Source organism: Lonchura striata, chromosome 3, assembly GCF_046129695.1.
Source record: "Lonchura striata isolate bLonStr1 chromosome 3, bLonStr1.mat, whole genome shotgun sequence".
NCBI lineage: Eukaryota > Metazoa > Chordata > Aves > Passeriformes > Estrildidae > Lonchura > Lonchura striata.
In genome coordinates this window covers 113,183,993-113,206,467 of record NC_134605.1, presented here as the reverse complement: position 1 = coordinate 113,206,467, position 22,475 = coordinate 113,183,993, and the positions used below count along the sequence as shown (strand labels likewise).

At 53.6% G+C, this 22,475-nt stretch overlaps 2 protein-coding genes across 4 annotated transcripts in view; one reads left to right on the top strand and one right to left on the bottom strand.

Annotated features, from left to right (window-relative positions):
- HADHA (hydroxyacyl-CoA dehydrogenase trifunctional multienzyme complex subunit alpha) overlaps positions 1–3,288 on the bottom strand; it is a 30,474-nt gene extending 27,186 nt beyond the window's left edge. The window contains exon 1 of the mRNA XM_077782493.1: positions 3,164–3,288. Within this exon, the coding sequence (XP_077638619.1) occupies positions 3,164–3,251 (88 nt within the window). The 5' untranslated portion in view covers positions 3,252–3,288. The remainder of the gene's footprint in view (positions 1–3,163) is intronic.
- Positions 3,289–3,518: 230 nt separating this feature from the next.
- HADHB (hydroxyacyl-CoA dehydrogenase trifunctional multienzyme complex subunit beta) lies at positions 3,519–22,016 on the top strand. Of its 3 annotated transcripts, none has more exons than XM_021545091.3 (16): positions 3,519–3,599; positions 5,357–5,582; positions 5,941–5,982; positions 7,397–7,493; positions 8,600–8,644; positions 9,493–9,592; positions 10,729–10,816; positions 12,127–12,314; positions 14,390–14,570; positions 16,599–16,720; positions 18,208–18,287; positions 18,368–18,415; positions 19,044–19,131; positions 19,214–19,288; positions 20,021–20,185; positions 21,454–22,016. In XM_021545091.3, exons 2-16 carry the CDS (start codon positions 5,516–5,518, stop codon positions 21,487–21,489), a joined length of 1,422 nt encoding a protein of 473 aa, XP_021400766.1. In that variant the 5' UTR covers positions 3,519–3,599; positions 5,357–5,515; the 3' UTR covers positions 21,490–22,016. The 3 variants fall into 3 exon arrangements, with proteins under 3 accessions (XP_021400766.1, XP_021400768.1, XP_021400767.1); XM_021545093.3 differs by having other exon boundaries at positions 3,572–3,599; positions 5,508–5,582; XM_021545092.3 differs by lacking the exon at positions 3,519–3,599 and adding an exon at positions 3,609–3,675.
- Positions 22,017–22,475: the final 459 nt, after the last annotated feature.

The window sequence follows — 22,475 nt, the reverse complement described above, 5'->3', positions numbered from 1 at the left end:
CTGGTGGCACACGGATGTGGCCCAGCAGGTACAGCCAGCCCTGGAGCTCACCTGGCTCCTGACTGCTCCCTGCCTTTGGGCTGCCCCTGAGAGCTTTGCATGCACTTCCCAAGCTTTGCAAGGCAGAACGAGGGTATTCATTCATTAGCAACGGTGGTAGTGTCCTCACAGCAGCTCCAGGGCTGTTTGTTGTGGAGAGCTTCACCAGTTGGAACAAGAATTCCAACCAGCAGCAGCCTGAGAACTCTCTGGAGTTGCCACAAGTCTCCTCCTCAGTGATTGCAGCTCCCTGTCACGTACAAACCTGCTCCAAGGCTGCACGTAACACAGCTGTGATCCCAGAACCAGGAATTGCTCACCAGGATCCCTGAACCGTGGGATTGCTCACCATGATCCTGGAAACATGGGATTGCTCATCATGATCCCAGAACTGTGGGATTGTTCACCATAATCCCAGAACCAGGAATTGCTCACCATGATCCCTGAACCGTGGGATTGCTCACCATGATCCCAGAAACATGGGATTGTTCATCATGATCCCAGAACTGTGGGATTGCTCACCATGATTCCAGAAACGTGGGATTGTTCATCATGATCCCAGAACCATGGGATTGTTCACCATGATCCCAGAACCAGGAATTGCTCATCATGATCCCAGAGCCATGGAATTGCTCACCATGATCCCAGAACCAGGAATTGCTCACCACGATCCCAGAACCAGGAATTGTTCACCATGATCCCAGAACCAGGAATTGTTCATTATGATCCCAGAAACATGGGATTGTTCACCACGATCCCAGAACCATGGGATTGTTCACCATGATCCCAGAACCAGGAATTGCTCACCATGATCCCAGAACCAGGAATTGCTCACCATGATCCCAGAACCAGGAATTGCTCACCATGATCTGCTGTGCCACATGCCGCGCCACAACAATGATTCCAGAACCAGGAATTGCTCACCATAATCCCTGAACCAGGAATTGCTCACCATGATCCCAGAACCAGGAATTGTTCATTATGATCCCAGAAACATGGAATTGTCCACCATGATCCCAGAACCATGGAATTGCTCACCCTGATCCCAGAACCATGGGATTGTTCACCATGATCCCAGAAACAGGAATTGCTCACCATGATCCCAGAACCAGGAATTGTTCATCATGATCCCAGAACCATGGAATTGTTCACCAGGATCCCAGAATCATGGGATTGTTCACCATGATCCCAGAACCAGGAATTGCTCACCATGATCCCAGAACCAGGATTGCTCACCATGATCCCAGAACCAGGAATTGCTCACCCTGATCCCAGAACCAGGAATTGTTCACCATGATCCCAGAACCAGGAATTGCTCACCATGATCCCAGAACCATGGGATTGCTCACCATGATCCCAGAACCAGGCATTGCTCACCATAATCCCTGAACCAGGAATTGCTCACCATGATCCCAGAACCATGGACTTGTTGGATAAGAGCTCTCAGAGCACCGAGTCCAGCTCTGAACCCCGCACTGCTGAGCTCAGGTTTGGGTTTAAACGAAATAGAGCTGGAGTTTGGGTCAACATCAACACCAGACTCTGAGGCCCTTCAAAGTGCTCAAATGTGAGGTTTCCAGAGCTTCCCAGCCAGGCCCTCTGGCCTTCCCAGGGCTCCTGGGGACTCCCTGCCTCGGTGGCCAGGAGGCACCAAGCCAGATCCGTGCAGAGGCAGGAGAGAGCCACAGCCCTGCCCAAGCTGGCAAGGGAGATGCCCCCACAAAATCATGGAATCACTGAATCCCAGGATGGTTTAGATGGGAAGGAATGTTAAAGCTCATCCAGTGCCACCCCTGCCATGGCTGGGACCCCTTCCACTATTCCAGGTGGCTCCAAACCCCAGTGTCCAACCTGGCCTTGGGCACTGCCAGGGATTATCCAGGGGCAGCCCCAGCTGCTCTGGGAATTCCATCCCGGCCCCTCCCTACCCTCACAGGGAACAATTCCTAATTCCCAATCTCCCATCCAGCCCTGCCCTCTGGACACAGCCATTCCCTGGGTCCTGTCCCTCCATTCCTTGTCCCAAATCCCTCTGCAGCTCTCCTGGAGCCCTCCAGGCTCTGAGCTCTCCCCAGAGGATGATTCTTTTCCCAAGGCTGAACATCCCCAATTCTCTCAGCTGAGAAATCATGGAGCACCTGGAGACAGCCTCCCCCCAGGCAAGTGGGACTACGGGGTCACAGGGATGACAGGGATCCCATGGATACACCTGCCTGCCTGGAGGGCAGCCACAGCACCCAGGCTGCCAAGGACATGGGGACACCCTCTCCTTTCCAAGCAGCCACTCGGGGCACTGGGGACAGGCACACGTGTCAGGGCACAAGGACACTCTCTCCCCGTGGCTCAGCTCATGTGCAGGGATCTGACTGGAGGGTGTGTCCCCCCATCAGTGCCAGCTCACTGGGACCCCCCAAGAACTGCTCAGAGATTCCCACAGCGTGTCCCTGTGCAAGGACTGGCACAGCAGGATGTCCCCATGGGGGCACACAACCCCCAGAGACCACAGGACACGGAGGGGACAAACCTCGGGGTGGGGGATGTTTGGGACCTGCCAGGGATCCCCTTGGGTGACTCTGGGGACAAACCCCTCACACGGGGCACAGACACACATGGGGACACCTCCCACCCCACAGCTGCCCCGGGGATCCCCTGTCCCAGTCCCGGCCCTCACAGCCTTCCTGCGAACTCCTCACAGCCATCACCTCAAGAACCCTTTGTGACCCCCAGACACCCCCAACTCCTGCCCCAGCACCATGAAATCCTCTCTGGGACCCCTTGTTCCTCATCCCCTCAATGTCACCCCGGCCCTCGCCCACTTAGCGCGGCTCTCAGTGCCCCCCTGCCCCTCGCCCCCTCAGCGCCACCCCTGCAGCGCCTCCTCACCGTCCCCCCAAAACTTTCTCCTCAGTGAGCCCCATCCCACGCCAATCCTCGCTCCTTTAGCGTCCCCCGAGCCTTCACTGCCCCTTCACTGCCCCCCTGCCCGCCAGCGCTCCCCTTCCCTCAATACCCCCTCAGGCACCTCCCGTCCCTCACCCCCCACTGCCCCCATCCCCCGGTGCTCCCCTCAGGCGGGGGCCCCCGCAGTGCGGCCGCTCCCGCTCCCCGCCGTGCCCTGGCTCACCGCGGGGCGGGGTGTGCCGCGTCGGGCCGGCCCTGGCGGCGGCCGGGAGGCGGCCGAGGCTGCCGATGGCTCGCACCGCCGCCGCCATCTTCGCCGAGGTCGAATGAGGGAGGAGAGGCCGCCGGTGGGGGGGGGGGCCTGACGGCGCACGCCCCGCCCGCCGCGCCCCGCCCGCGCTGCCCGCCGCGCTGCCCGCGCGCTTCGCCGCCGCCGCCGCCCCGCCGCCGCCTCCCGCTCCGCTCTCCGCCGAGCCTCGGGTGGGTGCGACCCGCGCCGGGCCGCAGCGGATTGCGGGAGAGGCCGGGGACGGGCTGCGGGGCGGCGGTAGAGGGAGAGGTGCGGGTCAGGCGGACGCGGGCAGCCCGAGGGTGGCGGGGCGCGGGGTCCTCGCTGGGTGGAGGAGCGGCGGCGGCGGCAGAGCGCGGTGAGGGCGGAGGTGAGCGGACGGAAAGGGACGGGAGCGCACGGGGCGGTCAGGGGCTCCGTCCTGCGTGGACGGCAGCGCGGGGAGGGTGGGAGCAGTCGGGAGGCGGTCCTGAGGAGGAGGGTGGGGGTCAGGCGCGGTGCGGGCTGGAGCAGAGGGTCGGGGGTCTGTCCTCAGCGGGCGGGGAGGGATGAAGGGAGGCCGGGGGTGGGGGCAGATGGAGGGGGGACGTGAGGGGAGTCGGGGGGTTCGTTCTCGATGGAAGTGAGGGGAGGCGGGGGGTTCGTTCTGGGTGGACGTGAGGGGACTCGGGGTTTCCTTTTGGATGGACGAGGAGCAGTGAGGCGAGTCTGGATCATTCTGAATGGACGGGGAGCAGTGAGGGGAGTTGAGGGGTTCGTTCTGGATGTGAGAGGAGTCTGGGTGTTCATTCCAGTTGGAAGTGAGGGAAGTTGGGGGGTTCGTTCTGATGGATGGGGAGACGTGACAGGAGTTGGAGGTTCTTTCTGGATGGAAGTTTGGGGAGTCGGGCAGTTCGTTCCGAATGGGAGTGAGGGGAGTTTTGGTGGGTTCATTCCTGATGGATGGGGTAGGGGGGCTGGGAAAGGGTGAGGAGGTCCCAGGGGGTCAGTGCTGGATGGATGAAAGGACTGAGGGGCTGGTCCTGGGCGGACAGCAGGGGTCGTGAGTTGGCCCTGGGTGGATGAGGGGGTTTGGGGGTGGCTGAGAGCAGCACGGGTGTGTTTGGGGTGGGAGTCCCGGGGTGGAGGTGGCGGTGCTGCGGTGTGAAAGTGTCAGGGGTGTGTGGGGACAGGAAGGGAGCAGGGGCTGTTCATGGAATTGTGGATTATCCTGAGTTGGAAGGGATCCGTGAGGGTCACAGAGCTGTGGAATCCAGGCAAATCCTGGCTCTGCAAGGAGCTTTGTCTTGACGATTTGTGTGGGCAGGGCTGAGCCCTTGGGGTGCCAGGGGAGCACTGGCTCCCAAAAATGAGGGAGTTTGGGGTGTTTTGAAGGGGCAGGAACGGGGGTGCACCGGGAGGAGATGGCTGTGCAGTGTGGGAGGGAGGAGGAGGTTACACCTGGGAGAAACTTCTGTCAGCTGGGCAGGGAAAATTTAGGGGAAAACTTCAGTCAGGTGTGGGGAGGGAGGTTGGCAGAGGTGGAGGAGGAGCAGGATGCTTTGGAAAGGTCTGGTTTTGGGATTTTTGTTGGCAGGAGGAGCCTGGGGCTGGGAAGGGTCACATTCCAGGTGTGGAGCTGCAGCTGGGAGGTGTCAAAGGGGGTGACTGGCAGCTTGTGCTGAGTTATGGGGAACTGCAGAGGGCTGGGTTTGGGACTGTGGGTGTTCCTGTGCCCCTCCATGGCAAAACTCTGTGCTTGGGAGAGAAAGTGCCAGGATTTGAACCCACAAAGTGTGACAGAGGGAGATGAATGTTGACATGGATCAAGCAAAGTCCTGGAGCTGTGAGGGCCATCTCGGCAATAAACTGCAGATGAGGGTTTGTTTATAGGGAAACCCGATTTGGGAGAGCTTCAGAGGGGTTTTTGGGGGCGAACTTGCTGTGTTTGCTGTGGGGATGCACAGCAGGATCCTCAGGCTGGCACCAGGGGCCAACGAGGGGCAGGGGTGCCAAGGACACTGCTGGTGTCAGGAGGTGCTGCTGGCAGCAGGGCTGCCTGGGCACTGGGACAATTTTCCAGTGGGAAGTGGAGGAGCAGTTCCTGGGAGGGAATTGAGAAGCTCACAGGGCGGTGTTTATTCACAGGCACAAGCGTGGTGGGAGGTGATTCCCTGTGCTGCTGCTGCCCTTGCAGTGTGTGCCCCTCACCTTGCTGGCTCTGTGTGAGGCAGGCAGGACGCTTCCCTTGGGATTGTTCTGGACACAGCAGCTTGGACTGAGCCCAGCCTTTCCCTAGATCCCAAAATGAGTTCCATGCTGAGCTCTGCCCTGCGGAACCTCCCCGTGTCCTCAGCCTGGGCTGCTGGGGCCTGTGAGTATCTTTAGATTTTATTGGTGGCCGTAAACCTCTGGTTGAAGTGTTGGGTTTGGAATGGATGCTGGGGTCTGAATCTATACCCGTTCTCACCTTTAAAAGACTGACATTTTTTACTTTTTAATCCTAATTACATTGTTGCCTTGTTTGTCCCTTCCTGCATCATATGGGGAGGAGTCTTGAGTTAACAGTTAACAGAAAGTGTACCAGGTTTCTGCACAGAGTAAACCACCCAACACCCCACAGGTGCTCAGGTGTCTTAGAGTGACACTATCTGCTTTCCTAACCCTTCTTGCAGAGACTAGAACTGTTTCTGACATTTTTCTGGTATTTTTTCCCCTTTCTTGTTTTCCAGTTACTCGATCACTCAGCTGCTCCTCGCCGTTCCAAGCTGCAGGTAAGGAGGAAACACCAGAATCTCAGTGGGTCTGTGCTAGACAGGGGTGTTTTGGAAGCTGCCTCCACTTCCCACAGTCTTGTTCCACTTAAATCTTAGAAATGGTGCAGAATGCAGGGTGGTTCGGGTGTTCCTGAAAAGCTGCAAGCAAGGAAAACTTCAGGCAAAGCAGTATTTGCAGCAGAGTCCTCTCATTTGCTGAGTGCCCTGGCGCCCAGTGCCATTCCCAGTTTGCTCCCAGTGGCCATTCCCAGTCTGCCCCCAGCTCCCAGTGCCATTCCCAGTCTGCCCCCAGCTCCCAGTGCCATTCCTAGTCTGCTCCCATGCCCATTCCTAGTCTGCCCCCAGCTCCCAGTGCCATTCCCAGTCTGCTCCCAGTGCCATTCCTAGTCTGCTCCCAGTGCCCATTCCCAGTCTGCCCCCAGCTCCCAGTGCCATTCCTAGTCTGCTTCCATGCCCATTCCTAGTCTGCCCCCAGCTCCCAGTGCCATTCCTAGTCTGCTCCCATGCCCATTCCTAGTCTGCCCCCAGCTCCCAGTGCCATTCCTAGTCTGCTCCCAGTGCCATTCCTAGTCTGCTCCCATGCCCATTCCCAGTCTGCCCCCAGCTCCCAGTGCCATTCCCAGTGTGCTCCCAGGGCCATTCCCAGTCTGCCCCCAGCTCCCAGGGCCATTCCCAGTCTGCCCCCAGCTCCCAGGGCCATTCCCAGTCTGCCCCCAGCTCCCAGTGCTATTCCCAGGCTGCTCCCAGTGCCCATTCTCAGTCTGCCCCTGGCTCCCAGTGCCCGTTCCCAGTTTGCCCCAGCTCCCAGCACCATTCCCAGTTTTTAGTCTCAGCCCACAGTGAGTGGCTGGGGTGATCCACGCTCTGGGTTCACTGTGGGGGTTGCTCAGGTGATTCATGCTTTGGGATTTTGGGAACAGGCCTGGACAGCAGCTCCCCATCATCGCCAGGCTTTGGGAAGAGCCTGAAGGAATCTCCAGACAGTGCTGGAGTTTTGTCCTGGCACTGGCCTGTGGAATGATGCCAGGTCATGACATCCCTTGTTTTGAACCTCTCCCACTGGGGAGAGAATTTCTTCCCATTAGGAAGAAATTTCTTCCCATTAGGAAGAAATTCTTGGCTGTGAGGATGATGAGGCACAGGCCCCATCCCTGGAAGTGTTCCAGGCTCAGTTGGATGGAGCTTGGAGCAACCTGGGATAGCAGGAGGTGTCCCTGTCCATGGCAGGGGTGCAATGGATGAGCTTTGAGGTCCCTTCCTACCCAAACCATTCCATGATTCCAGGATTCCTACCTTCCCTGCCTTTCACTTACACACCAAAAAAGGACAATTTCCTTTGTTTTCTAGAAGCTTTGCAGGATCTATATGAAAATTGCTGATATTCTTGTCACCATCACTTCTCTCTTCCCAGTTCAGCCAAAGACTAAGAAGACCTTGGGCAAAACTGGGGTGAAGAATGTGGTGGTGGTGGAGGGTGTCCGCATTCCCTTTCTGCAGTCTGGCACCACGTGAGTATCAGAGACCAGTGAAACCCAGCAAGCACGCCCTGGTTTGGTTAAAACTCAACTCTTTCTGTGAAAAACCTCACTTGTTCCTTTGAATGTAGTTATTCTTGGGCCTAGAGGCTCAGGAGGGGCCCTGAGTTGGGCTGCTGCAGTTATTCCAGTGTATTTAGTGCAGGAATGTGGTTTGAAGAAGGTTGTCAGTGTGTGTATGAATCCCAGGAAGGGTAAGGATTTATGGAGCATGTCTAGAGGAAGCAGTTGGAGAATTTATAGCAGAGGAAGCAACAAGTTTGACAGAACTGGCAGGACAGGGGCCAAGAATCTGCTGTAGGCTCTTCTTCCTGGATTGCTGTGCCACCAAATCCACAGCTGAACTAAAGCCACACCTGACTGTTATGGAGACAGGATGGAGAAAGGATTTTCTTATGTGCTCCCTGCTGCTTTTCTGTGGGTTTATAGCAGTGATTACAGCCCCTCTGCTCTAGAGGCAGGCTGGGAGAGCTGGGGGGGCTCACCTGGAGAGGAGAAGGATCCAGGGAGAGCTGGGGGGGCTCACCTGGAGAGGAGAAGGATCCAGGGAGAGCTGGGGGGGCTCACCTGGAGAGGAGAAGGATCCAGGGAGAGCTCAGAGCCCCTGGCAGGGCCTGGAGGGGCTCCAGGAGAGCTGCAGAGGGACTGGGGACAAGGATGGAGGGACAGGAGCCAGGGAATGGCTTCAAAGTGGAAAAGGGATTTGGGTGGGATATTGGGAAGGAATTTTTGGCTGTGAGGAGGTGAGGCCCTGGCACAGGATGCCCAGAGCACTGTGGCTGCCCCTGGATCCCTGGCAGTGCCCAAGGCCAGGTTGGACATTGGGGTTTGGAGCCACCTGGAATAGTGGAAGGTGTCCCTGCCGTGGCAGGGCTGGCACTGAATGAGATTTAGTGTCTCTTCCAACCCAAACCAATCTGTGACTCCTTGAAATGTTTGCTCAGAGGCTCAGCGGAGCATTTCTGCTCCATCCCCAGTTCTTGCTGCTCACAGGAGAATCCTGTCCTGATTTCTGTGCTGAGAATTCTGCACTGATTTCTCACACCTCTGAGTTTCTTCCTCTGCTCTTCACCTTCCAGGTATGCTGATCTGATGCCACATGACTTAGCCAGAGCAGCACTGCAGTAAGTAAATGGATCACTGGGAGGGCTCTGAGTTCTTGTCAAACTGCTGAGGTTTCAGGCTTGCAGAGCCAAGGCTCTGGGCTTGGCTCTGAACAGCTCAGGTGCTTCATTTTTCCTGGCCTCCCTCCACAGCAGTGGGTGGCTTAAGCAGTGGGGTTTATATTTTTGTTGGGATTCTCAGTAGCTTGGTGTTGATGCAAAGAGATGCTGGTGGTGACAAATTTTAGTGAATTTCTGTAGTTTTTCAAAGACAACAGACCTGCTGTTGAAGTGGGAAAAACAACCTGGGCAACACAGGAAATGAAGTGACTACAAGGATGTTGAGCTAATTCTGTGACCCTCCTGTTCTGAGGGTCATTAGCAGTGGGTTTGTTTTATTGAGAAGCAGAGCAGAGTGCTCTGGAGAGGAGAGAAGGCTTGGAGAAGCCTGGAGATGGCTGCCCCTGGATCCCTGGAAGTGTCCAAGGCCAGGCTGGATGGGGTTGGGAGCACCCTGGGACAGTGGAAATGTCCCTGCCCATGGCTGGGGTGGCACTGGGTGGGCTTTGAGGTCCCTTCCCACCCAAACCATTCTGGGATTTGATGATTCTGTGAGCCATTTTGTGGAAGGGCTATGAAGTAATTGCTTTAATGAAGTTCTATAATAATTTATAGTGACATTATCACCATTACTGTTTGCAGCCCATAATCAGCTACACTTCCCACAGGCCCACATGCACATGAGATTTCTTCTGAGTGGGTGAACAACTGCTTTTGCCTTGTTCTGCAGCCAAGCTGGCAGGAAGAGGATGCTGGAGAAGTTTTTATTTACGTGGGGCAAATTCCCTTTGTTTTGATCCTCTCCTTAGGGGCCTGCTGACCCGGACCAGTGTCCCAAGGGATGTTGTTGATTACATTGTTTATGGCACAGTTATCCAGGAGGTGAAAACCAGTAATGTTGCCAGAGAGGTGGGTTCTGTGCAGCATTCCCCTGGGAGTTTGACTTCTGCAGCTGCTGTGGAAATGACAGATCTGTGCTAAAAATAACAAATCATTGCTAAAAATGAACTCCCAGTATTATTGTTTGTTGAGAGTATGACGTAGTTGTGTAGTATTGTCTGTTAAATGAGTTCCTGGGACTATAATGAGAATGACTTTGGGATTCTCTGCCTCCTCTTGAAATCTGCTACAGATTTCATTTAGCATATTTTTTTAAAATCAGATTTTCATATTTCAATGCTTTCAAGCCTCTGCTTGACTCTTCCCTGCAAGGGAAGGTTTTGTTGAGGATTGCTGATCCTAAACACCAGTTGGATTGAGCACTGCCTTCCCCAGTACCCTTGGAGGAGGAGCAGAGTGTGCTGTGAGGGTTTGCTTTCTTGTGGCATTTATTTATTTATTTGAGCTGCCTGCTCAGACACAGCATCCTCAGGATTTGAAGCGGAGCAGCTTTGCCACCCTTTGTACCAGAAAACACAATTCCTGTACTATCCCCAGAGCAGCTGACCCTCAGGCAGCCTGATCTCTGCCAGCCTGGAGCCTCTGCACCTGCAGAAATCCATGATGTAACCTGGGCTCCCTGTGCAGCCTCAGCCTCGTGCAGGCAAGGCCTGCCTTTGGTCACCTGCCAGTCAGATGGGGCTGCAGGGTAATTTTAACTTGGGAACTTTCAACTAGTTGGCCACATCCCAAGTAGGGAAGGTCTCTGGGCTGCTCAGATGAGTCACTGCTCTGCAGTTTGCTGCTCTCTGTGAAGCCACTCAGCCTTGTGCTGAGTGGTCTAAATCACCCTTTTCACCTGTTGCCTTTGCCAGTAAGGTGAAACAAAGGTGATGTTGAGAAGCTGGAGGCTCTTTTGATATGGGTATTTTTAAATTTTTGTTTGTTTCCCTATTAAAAAATGTGGAGGGGTAGTGACTGTTCTCACTGTGGCCAAGAGCCTTGGCAGCGGCCTCAGCTCCTGCTCCAGAGTCTGGGGAGGGGAAGAGCTGCTGCCATAATTAACTGGATGAAAACTCCACGTCTTTTGTCTCAGCTCCACCTGCCAAGGTGTGCTGGGCAGGGAGCAGAGGCTGTAGGTTTAACAGCCACTCTTGTTGTTGTAGGCTGCCTTGGGAGCAGGGTTCTCTGACAAAACTCCAGCCCACACCGTCACCATGGCCTGCATTTCCTCAAACCAGGCCATGACCACAGGTATGTGGGGTGCAAGTGGGCTTGAGAGGGAGCTTGGGAATTCTTTTACAGCCCTCGTTCAACTTGCACTGCTTGTGAATGTAAAAAAGCAACTGAAGAAATGCTGGAATTGAAGGAAAAATGGGATTTAGCCTGGAGAAAAAGAGGATCAGGGGGGACCTTGTGGCTCTGCACAATTCCCTGACAGGAGGGGACAGCCAGGGAGGATTGGGCTCTGCTGCCAGGGAACAGGGACCAGGAGGAGAGGGAACAGCCTCAAGCTGTGCTTGGGCAGGCTCAGGATGGACGTCAGGAGGAATTTTTCTGGTCAGGCACTGGAAGGAGCTGCCCAGGGAATGGTGGAGTTCCCATTCCTGGAAGTGTCCAAGGAATTGCTGGAAATGATGCTCAATGCTCTGGGCTGGGGACAAGGTGGAGATCAGTCACAGGCTGGGTTTGATGGTCTGGGAGGTCTTTTCCAGCCTCAGGGATTCTGTGGAAGTTTTTTAGTCAACAAAATACAACATGAACTGAGTGTCTGCTGTAGGCCTGCAGCAGCATCTCTGCCCAGCGTCTGTGTTTATTTGGGAGGTAAAGACTGACCATGGTGAGAAAGTTGCTCCTTTTATGTTTGGCTTAGCCTAACCAGGGCTAAAAAGTGGAGACACAGCTCAAACTACTGGGGTTGTCCTTCCCTCCCTGCTCTGTGTGACAAGGACAAGTGGCAGCCAAGTGACAGCAGCTCATGTGTAACCCAGCCATGGCCAGGGGCTGCAGGAGCGGCCAGGGCTCTGTCACGGTGCCTGTTTCAGCTTCCCTTTTTCCCTGTCAAGGTCAGGATTGAGGCACTCGAGAGGATAGGTCACATTCAGACTCAGGTGTTTATTATTTTTTATTTATGTTACAGTCTCACAGCAGTGAGTTCTGCAGTTCTTTGCTAACAAGGCACAAAACAGCCAACTATCTCTTGGCTTTTAAGGCTAAACTATCCAATTAAGAAATGACACCTGAATTAATTTCAGTTTTAACCCAATAACTAATCCCTTGAAGTCTGCAATGTACCATATAAAAGACAGCAGCAGCCCTGGGCGGGGGAGAGAAGAAGCCGTCAGGAGTCAGAGAGGATGTCAGAGTGTGTGTGTGCCTCTGAGCTGCTGAGCAAACCACAGCAGCTCCAGGAGAAAATCTTCTAGACAACTTGCAATAAACTACCTTGAGACCGAACAACAGAGGCTGCTGAGCTTTTTTGAAAGCTTGGAGGAGAGACTTTTCCAGCACAGGGAGCCAGGCTGAGCCCCGGCAGCCTGGCAGCGCTCTGTCCCTCCTTGCAGGCGTGGGGATGATCGCGGCCGGCCAGTGCGACGTGGTGGTGGCCGGTGGCGTGGAGCTCATGTCCGACGTCCCCATCCGCCACAGCAGGAAGATGAGGAAGACCATGCTGACCCTCAACAGAGCCAAGACCCTGGGCCAGAAGCTCTCCCTCATTTCCAAAATCCGCCCGGACTACTTTGCTCCCGAGGTATTTTTTTTTGTTTATGTTTAGTGAGCTGGTTTAGAGGGTGTGAACAGGCCTTGATGGAGGGGATTTAAGATGGGTGAGGTGGCTCCTGGGGGTCACCATGATCAGTCTCTGTCCTCTGCTTTGGGTTAAAACACTGGTTAATGCATCTCACAGCATTTGGGCCTCTGCTTTTTCTTCCCACGTGTTCATCTTCAGTAAACCCAGCTTAGTGCAAAACCTCCTTCTGCAACTCCTGGACAAACTGTGCTGCAGCTGATAGAAATAAAAGTTTGGGTTTTTTTTCATAAATAAAAAGTTTATTCTGAAGTGTCAGAAGAATTCTAGGGTCAGAGGAATTTTCCTAGATAATAGAAATAACCCTCCTTAATATTAGACAGGAATATCCTCAGTATATTAAGCTGATTAATGCATCTTAAATATGCCTTATGATTCCTGTTCGTGGCCAAATCCTGCCAGGGGCTGGATGTGTTCAGCTCCCCTGAAGAGCAACATGTCAGGAGCAGGGTGAGCCACTGCTCTGTCCTGGGGGCTGTGGGGGGCTGAATTACAACGCGGTGAGGATGGAAAGGGGCAGCGTTCCCTCCTTCCCACCGTGAGCTCTCCACAAGGAAACTGCAGCCATGTCATTCCCTTCAGTGTGAGAGCAGCGAGGCCCAGGTTAAGTGTGGCAGAGCTGACACCCCAAATCCACGTAAGATATGAAAATTCCAGACTTGAATGCATGCAGGGATTTCCTGAGTGATGCTGGAAGAACTAAAACTAAGCCAAGATCACCTCTGGGCTCTGCTTTTGGATGAGGAGGTGTTCTGACAAGGAGTTTTGAGGTCCCAGGATGTGATGTTTGAGCTAAACCCAAAAGGTCTGGTCAGCCTTTCTCGTGGATTCCTGTGTCTTGGTTTGAAAAGCCAGGTGTCTGTTAAGGAAGGCAGGAGCCTCCCCTGAAATGGAAAATGCAAACCCCCTCCCTCTGAATTATTATAATTTTGAAATTAAGGGGCTTTCAGGCAAAGATAGGGGAGCAGGTGTAAGAGTTAATTATTAGGAAAATTAAAAATGCAAATGCAATAGTACAAACAGACAAAACCAACCCTGGCAGGGTCAGAGCAGCCCTGTCCCCTGTGGGTCAGGGAGGTGGCTCAGCCCCATCCCAGGGGGGCTCAGCCCTCCTGCAGTGCCAGCTGTGCTTCTGCTGGAGCAGGATCTGCACAAGGGGGGAGTTTTCCTTGGAGCTCCAGGGCTGGGGGAGATGGGCCTGGGCTCCTCTGGGAATGCAGGGGGAAGGAAGCTGCTCCTCTGGGAATGCAGGGGGAAGGAAGCTGCTCCTCTGGGAATGCAGGGGGAAGGAAGCTGCTCCTCTGGGAATGCAGGGGGAAGGAAGCTGCTCCTCTGGGAATGCAGGGGGAAGGAAGCTGCTCCTCTGGGAATGCAGGGGGAAGGAAGCTGCTCCTCTGGGAATGCAGGGGGAAGAAAGCTGCTCCTCTGGGAATGCAGGGGTGAAGGCTGCTGTGGTATCCCAAAATCTCAGATTGTATCCAGGTAGGAATTGCTTGGCTGCTCCTCTGGACAGAGCATCTCCCAGTGGGATGATGGAATTTTCTCAGCCATGCAGGGACACTCAGTGGCCCATGAACAGAAGATAATTAATAATCAATGACCCATGAACAGAAGATAATTAATAATCAATGGTCCATGAACAGAAGAGATCTCCTGGAGGGAGGATGAGTTGTGAAAGAAATAAAATGAACAGAATTGCCCCACAGATAGGAATAGAACACACACCCCCATTTCCAACCTAAGACACCCTGTTAAATGTACAGGCAGCTGCTCTCAACACAGTCCTGGAACCCCTGCGTTAAGCAGCAGCCTGCAACTTGTTTTTTTTCCCCAAAATCTTGCAAAGGGCTGGTTTCTCTGACACATTTCTGAGTCTGTTGTAGTCTGACTACCGCCTGCTAATTGTGCAGCTCCAGATTAACGAAGGGAGGGGCCTCCCTCCCAGCACGGGGCTCAGCTCCGCGTGCTCCCAGGGGGTTTTTTCCCCCCTTGTGCTGACTCTCCCTCCCTGGTGGCAGCTCCCAGCTGTGGCAGAGTTCTCCACCAGCGAGACCATGGGGCACTCTGCCGACCGCCTGGCCGCCGCCTTCGGCATCTCCCGCCTGGAGCAGGACGAGTACGCGCTGCGCTCCCACTCGCTGGCCAAGAAAGCCCAGGACGAGGGGCTGCTGCAGGACGTGGTGCCCTTCAAAGTGCCAGGTGACAGTGCCACGGCCAGCCCCGGCTGCTGGGGGTCCGGGTGGGTTTTGGCAGGGCGTGTTTGTCCCTGGAAAACTGCTGGCGTGTTTGTAAACGGGATGGGTGAAGGGGTGAACGCAGAACCATGGGGTGGTTTGGGTGGGAAGGGACGTTGAATATCACCCAGTTCCACTGGCCCAGGGTGCTCCAAAGCCCTGTCCAGCCTGGCCTTGGGCACTGCCAGGGATCCAGGGGCAGCCACAGCTGCTCTGGGAATTCCATGCCAGCCCCTGCCTGTCGCCCTGATTCTTAAGATTTTCTAAAGCCTTCTGAGTTTACATTCTGTTAGAAAACTTCCCCACACATTTTCTATAAACAACGTATTGTTTTACATTCCTTCATGGGGGTGGAAAAAGTTAATATACTAGTAGTTTGTCCAATGTCTTTGGAGAGGTGGCCCATTCACTCTCCAATCCACTGTCACCTTTGGGAAAGTATAAAGGTTAGAGTCAGAAAAATAAACTTTATTCTTTTTTTACCTTGCATTCATAGTGGCTTGTGTTGTGCTTTCTCATGTCCCATAGCAACACCTGCCCACCTTCCTTCCCTGGGATACCCAATATCCCATCTAGCCCTGCTGAAACCTGAAATGCAAGGAACTCTCTGAACTTTGGGCCTGTAAACCAAAGCTTAGAATTAAACCCAGGATTTAATCTGAAACCTTAGAAAAAGCTTCAGAACTGAAGTGCTGAAAGCGACAATGTGGATGTGTCATTTAGAGCAGAGACACATTAAGCTAAGTAAAGAAAAGTTTAGAGTGTTAGAGTTCAAGATGTAGAAAAAATAACGTAGTTAGAAAGGTAAACAACAAGTTTAGAATGCAGTACTGCAGGTTTGTGTGTCATAACATGATTGGCTAAGGAAGCTCACCCTATTGCATGAGTTCTTAAGGTGAAATATTTAAGTATTGGGTCAAAAACATAAATATCCTTGTTGGCAGTGTTTTATGGGTCAATAACTCCTTAAAAAGTCTCGTAACTAGGGGTCTTGTGACCTTCTGAGCCATGCAGTAAAGATGTGAGCAGAACTCACCCTTCCTGCCTGTAGAAAATAAGAAAAATAAACCACATCATCTAAATGAGATCCTGTTTCTAACACATTCAAAACTCCTTAAAAACATCCCCATCTAACCCTGCCCTCTGTCTTTTCTTTCCATATGTAAATTTTTTTTTTACATCTGTGCTAATGAGGTGACAGAGCAGGGAAAAATCAGGACAGCTGGACACGGAATCCCTCTGCTTTTCCTCCAGGCAAGGGAAACCACCCTTATACCCCAGAATATCAACAACAAACATGAACCCAACAAAAATCCCAGTCTGGTAACTCAGGTGCTGGATGGGACGAGCTGGAATGGGGCAGGTTCCAGTTCACCAGGCCTCACGCTCCTTGCTGGGAGGTGGAACAGTCTGGGGAGAACCTTCAAGCTGCCCTTCCCCTGGGCTGTGCTGGTGTCCCCCTCACCCCCCAGGAGCCAGGGGACACCCTTGGCTGCAGTACCCGTTCATTTGGGAGCTCTAATTGGCAGCCTGGAGAAATTATCCTTGTGGATCCACAGTTCCATGCGGTCTTTGTGATACAATTGCTGCCTTTTCTTAACAGGCTGTGTTAGCAGTTGGATATATTTGGGTTTTCCCAGTGCTTTTTATTGCTCAAACTCAGCACTTAAATGTAAACTGATTTAAGGCCAGTTCTCCATGTAGGCTTTTTAACCTAAATTTAAATTCTTTCCTCAACTGGGTTTCTCCTGTGGTAATTTTGCCTTCCAGTAAGCAGATGGCAGCACTTGTTTTTTGTTGTCTTCTGAGGAAAAGCGAGGTAGCTTCAATTTTTAAGAGCTATTTTCAGCCATGTTAAGTATCCTGATGCCACAAACAGATTTCCCTTTTCTCCCTCCCACAATCTTTTTTCCCCCCACTGGAGTCCTGATGATGAAACCCTTGTGCATTGCTGGTTTTTTGTAGTTGAAATGTACTTTTTTCCCTTGGCCAGGCAAAGACACAGTTACCAAAGACAACGGGATCCGCCCGTCCTCCCTGGAGCAGATGGGAAAACTGAAGCCAGCGTTTGTCAAGCCCTATGGAACAGTCACAGCAGCCAACTCCTCCTTCCTGGTAATTCCTGTTCTGGCACTGTCAGCCAGAGGGGAGGACTGTGCACCTGACCCTCTGCCTCCCTTAGCTGGTGCCATCTGGGAATGAGCCTTTTAATACTGACTTTTTCCAGATTTTCCAGGTGTAACTTGGAACCTTCTTGTAGTCCGGTGGATTTGGGTATTGGATAGTTTCATTTTAAAATCCATGACAAAACCCCTGAAGTTTTGGGATGTCTGAGCTGTTTGCCTCTCTGTAGCTGCTTCGTGAGGGTCAGTCCTTGATTCTGTCCCAGGATGGGATTGGTCACGTTGTACAACTGAAGGCAGTAGGTTTAGTCTGAATTTCACAGAATCACGGAGTGGTTTGGGTTGGAAAGGACCTTAAATCTCACCCAGTGCCACCCCCTGCCATGGCAGGGACACTTTCCACTATCCCAGGGTGCTCCCAGCCCCATCCAGCCTGGCCTTGGGCACTGCCAGGGATCCAGGTTGGACACTGGGGCTTGTGATGCCTGGAAATAGAACACAAACTTTTCCAGACAACGTTAGAATGACAATACAAAACCAAACCTTTCCTTGAAAGCCTTCAGGTACAGAATGTGGCAAAAATCCACGTCCTGAATTAGATTTGTACCATTTAATACAAGGTGGGACAGTTAGAATATCCAGCCAATGTTGTCCAGTTAGAGGAGCTGTTGGTTAAGTAATTCCCTCCTGGCTTCTGCCCTGGCTTCTCCTCCCCATCTCCTACCCTGCCTTTATCATGTCTGTGATTACATGATGCAAAATAAAAACTCCTTGGAGGAGTAACAGGCAAGACAAAAACCAATATTTTAGGAATGCATCAGTGAGCGTTTGTTCATTGCTGGAAAAGTGCTGTAGGTTATACCTAAGCATTTTACAGTCTACAAAGCTACAAATACATGAAGAATACATAAAAGCTAAAACCTCTGAAGAATACATAAAAGCTAAAACCTCTGAGCACTTGGAGAACCCTGGGATAGTGGGAGGTGTCCCTGCCCATGGCAGAGAGTGGAACTGGACGTGATTTAAGGTCCCTTCCAACCTAAACCATTCCATGATTTGATGTGCCAAACCCACAATAAGTGGGTTTAACAATAACCCACATTTTTGTCATGTGCTGAGCCTGGGGCTTGTGTCACCCCAGAATGATGCTGAGTTTTGGGATGGGGCTGGGAGGACAGCTGAGTGTTTGGGATGACCAGCTTGTCCCAGGCCTGGCAGGGCTTTTAGGCAGCTCTGCTGGGTGAAACGGGGGGAGCTGTGCCTGTGGGCTGTAGGGGAGTGCTTCAGCAGTGTGTGCTGCCATCAGCAGTCATCATCTATCCCCTCCATCCAGCAGCCTCATCCTTCGGCCCCTGCCGTTGTGGGGTGTCCTGGAGGCTGTGCTGGGCTTCAGCTCCTCTCTTGCTGAGGGCTGTGGGGCTGGCTGTGTGCAGGGTGTGCAGGTCCCTCACCTGGCTTCTCCCTCCCTGCCCGTTCCAGACCGACGGAGCTTCGGCCATGCTGATCATGTCTGAGGAGAAGGCTCTGGCCATGGGCTACAAACCAAAGGCCTACCTAAGGTAGGAGGGGCTGCTCCTGTGGCTTCTGCATCCTGCTTCCCTCTCCTCTCCCCGGCACTCACAGCCCTTTTCCTGCGCAGGGATTTCGTGTACGTGTCCCAGGATCCCAAGGACCAGCTGCTCCTGGGGTAGGTGGAGATGGAGAGCATCCCCCCTGTCGCTGTCGAGGCAGGACGGGGATGAATAGACTCGACTCAGAAGGCTGTGAGAGTAAAATTCCAACTTATTCAAAATACACTGCTCTTTTATACAGAGCCTCGTGAGGACCAACTCCATTGGTTCTGAAGTGAAAACAACCACACCACTGGTGCAAAGTGCTTGATGCAGTGATAGAACTTAACTATAAACAGTGTGAAAAACAAGAGAGATAAAGAATTATTTACATTCTTCTCCAGCTCTTTCCCAGGCTTCTGCCTGGCTAGAAACTCCCGTTTCTCTCTTTGACTGAATCTGAGTCCCACACCCCCCCACAGCCCCTGCTCCCACAGCAGCCTTCTCCTGCCACGGGGTGTTTTTGGGAAGTGCCTCAGGAGATGTTGCATCTCTCCAGGCCTTCAGAGGTGGGAGAGCAGCAGTGGCAGGAACACCCCAGGATTGCTGGGGCACCTCAGCAATAGTTCTGGGGGCTGTGCCTCCCTCGGACAGGGATGGGCAGAGCTGGGCCATGAGCCCAGAGAGAAGGATGTGGCTGTGGGAAAGGGGGATGAGGCTCACAGGGAACACAGATGCAAGGACTGCGTGTCTTCCCTCCTTCAGCCCCACCTATGCCACTCCCAAAGTGCTGGAGAAGGCCGGGCTCACCCTGAGTGACATCGATGTGTTTGAGTTCCACGAGGCCTTTGCTGTAAGTGCTCTAAAGCTGGGATTGGCTCCCTGCAGCCATCTGCTTTGGGTTATTCCCAATGTCACCCTCTCCTCCCTTGCAGGGCCAGATCCTGGCCAACCTGAAGGCCATGGATTCAGATTGGTTTGCACAGAACTACATGGGCAGGAAGGCCAAGGTAAGGCAGAGTCGGGACATTTTCCTCCTTGTGCTGCCCCTCCAGGCCCTTGTCCCCTCTCCAGCTCTCCTGGAGCCCCTTTAGGCTCTGAGCTCTCCCTGGATCCTTCTCCTCTCCAGGTGAGCACCCCCAGCTCTCCCAGCCTGGCTCCAGCCCCGGGAGCAGCTCTGTGTCTCCTCTGGACACACTTTTCTCTCCAGTTCAGTGAAACTTTGGGGTTCCTGGGCTCCCTCCCACCAGCTGCCAGTGCTGGTGCTGCACAGCTGGGCTCTGGCTCTGTCCTGTGAGGAGCAGTGATGCTCCTTGAGCTTGGCTTAGCAAATCTCAATTCATGCACTTTCTCTGGGACACAAAATTTCGTTAAGCTGCTGGCAGGAGGTGGAGATCCAGAGCCTCAATCTCTGTCCTGTAAGGAGCAGTGATGCTCCTTGAGCTTGGCTTAGCAAATCCCAATTTATGCACTTTCTCTGGGACACGAAATTTCGTTGGGATGCTGGCAGGAGGTGGAGAGCCTCAATCCCTGCAGGGGAGGGTGGTAAGGACAGTGTGAAGGCTCAGTCCTTGCACACTGCAGGGCTCCCCTGAGGTGCTGCAGGGGAAGCAGGAGCTCCTTTGGGGTGGTTTTATCCCCTCATCAGCCATCCTGAACTGCTGTAGCCTCGGTGTTGCTGGCATTAGGTGGGGTGAGGCGTCACCCCGTCCAGCCAGGTGTGTCTCTCTGTGTCCCTGCAGGTTGGAGCCCCTCCTCTGGACAAGTTCAACACCTGGGGGGGCTCCCTGTCCCTGGGACACCCCTTTGGGGCCACCGGCTGCCGCCTGGTCATCACTGCTGCCCACAGGCTGAAGAAGGAGGGGGGCCAGTACGGGCTGGTGGCTGCCTGTGCTGCAGGAGGGCAGGTAAAGGTGCTGTGCTGCAGCCTGTGCCCTCGGGAGAGGGCAGGAGCAGCAGGGCTGGTCCTGCTGGGACTCTGCAATCCTGCCGGTGACCCAGAGCTCCCTCAGGCACCTCTGACTGCCCCCACCACCCCTCAGTCCTGTCCCTGTTCCCTGGAGCAGAGCCCGACCCACCCTGGCTGTCCCCTCCTGGCAGGAGCTGTGAGAGCCACAAGGTCCCCCTGAGCCTCCTTTGCTCCAGGCTGAGCCCCTTCCCAGCTCCTCAGGAACTCTCCATTCCCTTCCCAGCTCCTCAGGAACTCTCCATTCCCTTCCCAGCTCCTCAGGAACTCTCCAGCCCCTTCCCAGCTCCTCAGGAACTCTCCAGCCCCTTCCCAGCTCCCCTCAGGAACTCTCCATTCCCTTCCCAGCTCCCTCAGGAACTCTCCAGCCCCTTCCCAGCTCCTCAGGAACTCTCCAGCCCCTTCCCAGCTCCCTCAGGAACTCTCCATTCCCTTCCCAGCTCCTCAGGAACTCTCCAGCCCCTTCCCAGCTCCTCAGGAACTCTCCATTCCCTTCCCAGCTCCTCAGGAACTCTCCATTCCCTTCCCAGCTCCTCAGGAACTCTCCATTCCCTTCCCAGCTCCTCAGGAACTCTCCAGCCCCTTCCCAGCTCCTCAGGAACTCTCCAGCCCCTTCCCAGCTCCCCTCAGGAACTCTCCATTCCCTTCCCAGCTCCCTCAGGAACTCTCCATTCCCTTCCCAGCTCCTCAGGAACTCTCCATTCCCTTCCCAGCTCCTCAGGAACTCTCCATTCCCTTCCCAGCTCCTCAGGAACTCTCCATTCCCTTCCCAGCTCCCTCAGGAACTCTCCATTCCCTTCCCAGCTCCTCAGGAATTCTCCAGCCCCTTCCCAGCTCCCCCAGGAACTCTCCATTCCCTTCCCAGCTCCTCAGGAATTCTCCAGCCCCTTCCCAGCTCCCTCAGGAATTCTCCAGCCCCTTCCCAGCTCCCCCAGCCCCTCCTGGGGCTCCGTTCCCTTCCCTGGACACGCTCCAGCCCCTCCAGGTCTCTCCTGCCAGGAGGGGCCCAGAGCTGCCCCAGCCCTGGAGGTGCCCCAGGCACTGCCCTGGCCCTGCTGCCCCCAGAGCTGGCACAGCCCAGGGGCCTCTAGGCCACTCCTGGGCTCATGTCCTGCTGCGGTGGCTCCTGTTCTTGATGCTGTGTCTGTAATAATTAGTCCTGGTCCTGTTAATGAGGCATTTCCGTGATGGTTGGTGTCTCTGTTCCAGGGTCACGCGATGATCGTGGAGCTCTACCCCCAGTAGCAGCCCTGGGAGCGCCGTCCCTCCGTCCTGTGCCTGGCGATGCCATTTCAATGCACTAATAAATCCTACACCCAATCCTTCTTGGAGAGGGGATTTGTGGCCTTTGTCAATCCCTTTTTAGCTACTCAGCCAGTAATTTTTACCTAATGAGCACGCTCTATTCCACTTCCAGGAGAGGAGCAGCTAACACGGCTCTGAGTCTCTGCAGGCTCCTTGTCACTGTCTCATCCCCCTGGTAACCCTTCAGGATTTCTCCCACGGGGGAACAAAAGTTATTCCAAAACTCTGGATGGAGAATTAAGTTTGGAGATGAGGAGGACGTGAAGCAGTGGAGGTGGGGGGCTGAGAGGGGAGGCAATGCTGTGGGGAGGAGCAGCTCTGTGGGGCAGCAGGGGCAGTCCCAGGGGCTGAGCTGGGCTCTGAGGGGGCAGTTTGCTCCACGCTGTCCAAATGCTGTTGGAATGAGCAAATTGCATCTGACGAATGAATGTCACTGATGGAACTGCAATAAATCAGGACAAAACCCACTTCTGCCTCTTTTCTTTCCCTTCCTTCGCCTGCAGTGCTTTGGGGGCTGTTCCTGTGGTGGAGGCTGTGAGCTGACAGTGGGTGTTGGCTTTCTGAAATCGTGGAATCACAGCTGCTGTGAGGGGACAGGGGCTTGCAGAAGTCACCTCATCCACCCCTGACACGACAGGGACACCTCCACTGTCCCCAGGGTGTCCCAGTGTCCAACGTGGCCTTTTAATAATTTATTAGTTATTAGTTTTAAGTTATAAATAATAAAATCCATAAAATAATAAATGAATAAATAAATAAACTAACAAATAAATATAAAAATATGATGAAATATAAATAATAAAAATAATCTATTTATAATAATTTATAAGTTATTGTTGAGAAGTTATAAATAATAAAATCTATAAAACAATAAAATTAATTAATAAATACACAAATAAATTAATAGGAAATATGATGAAATATAA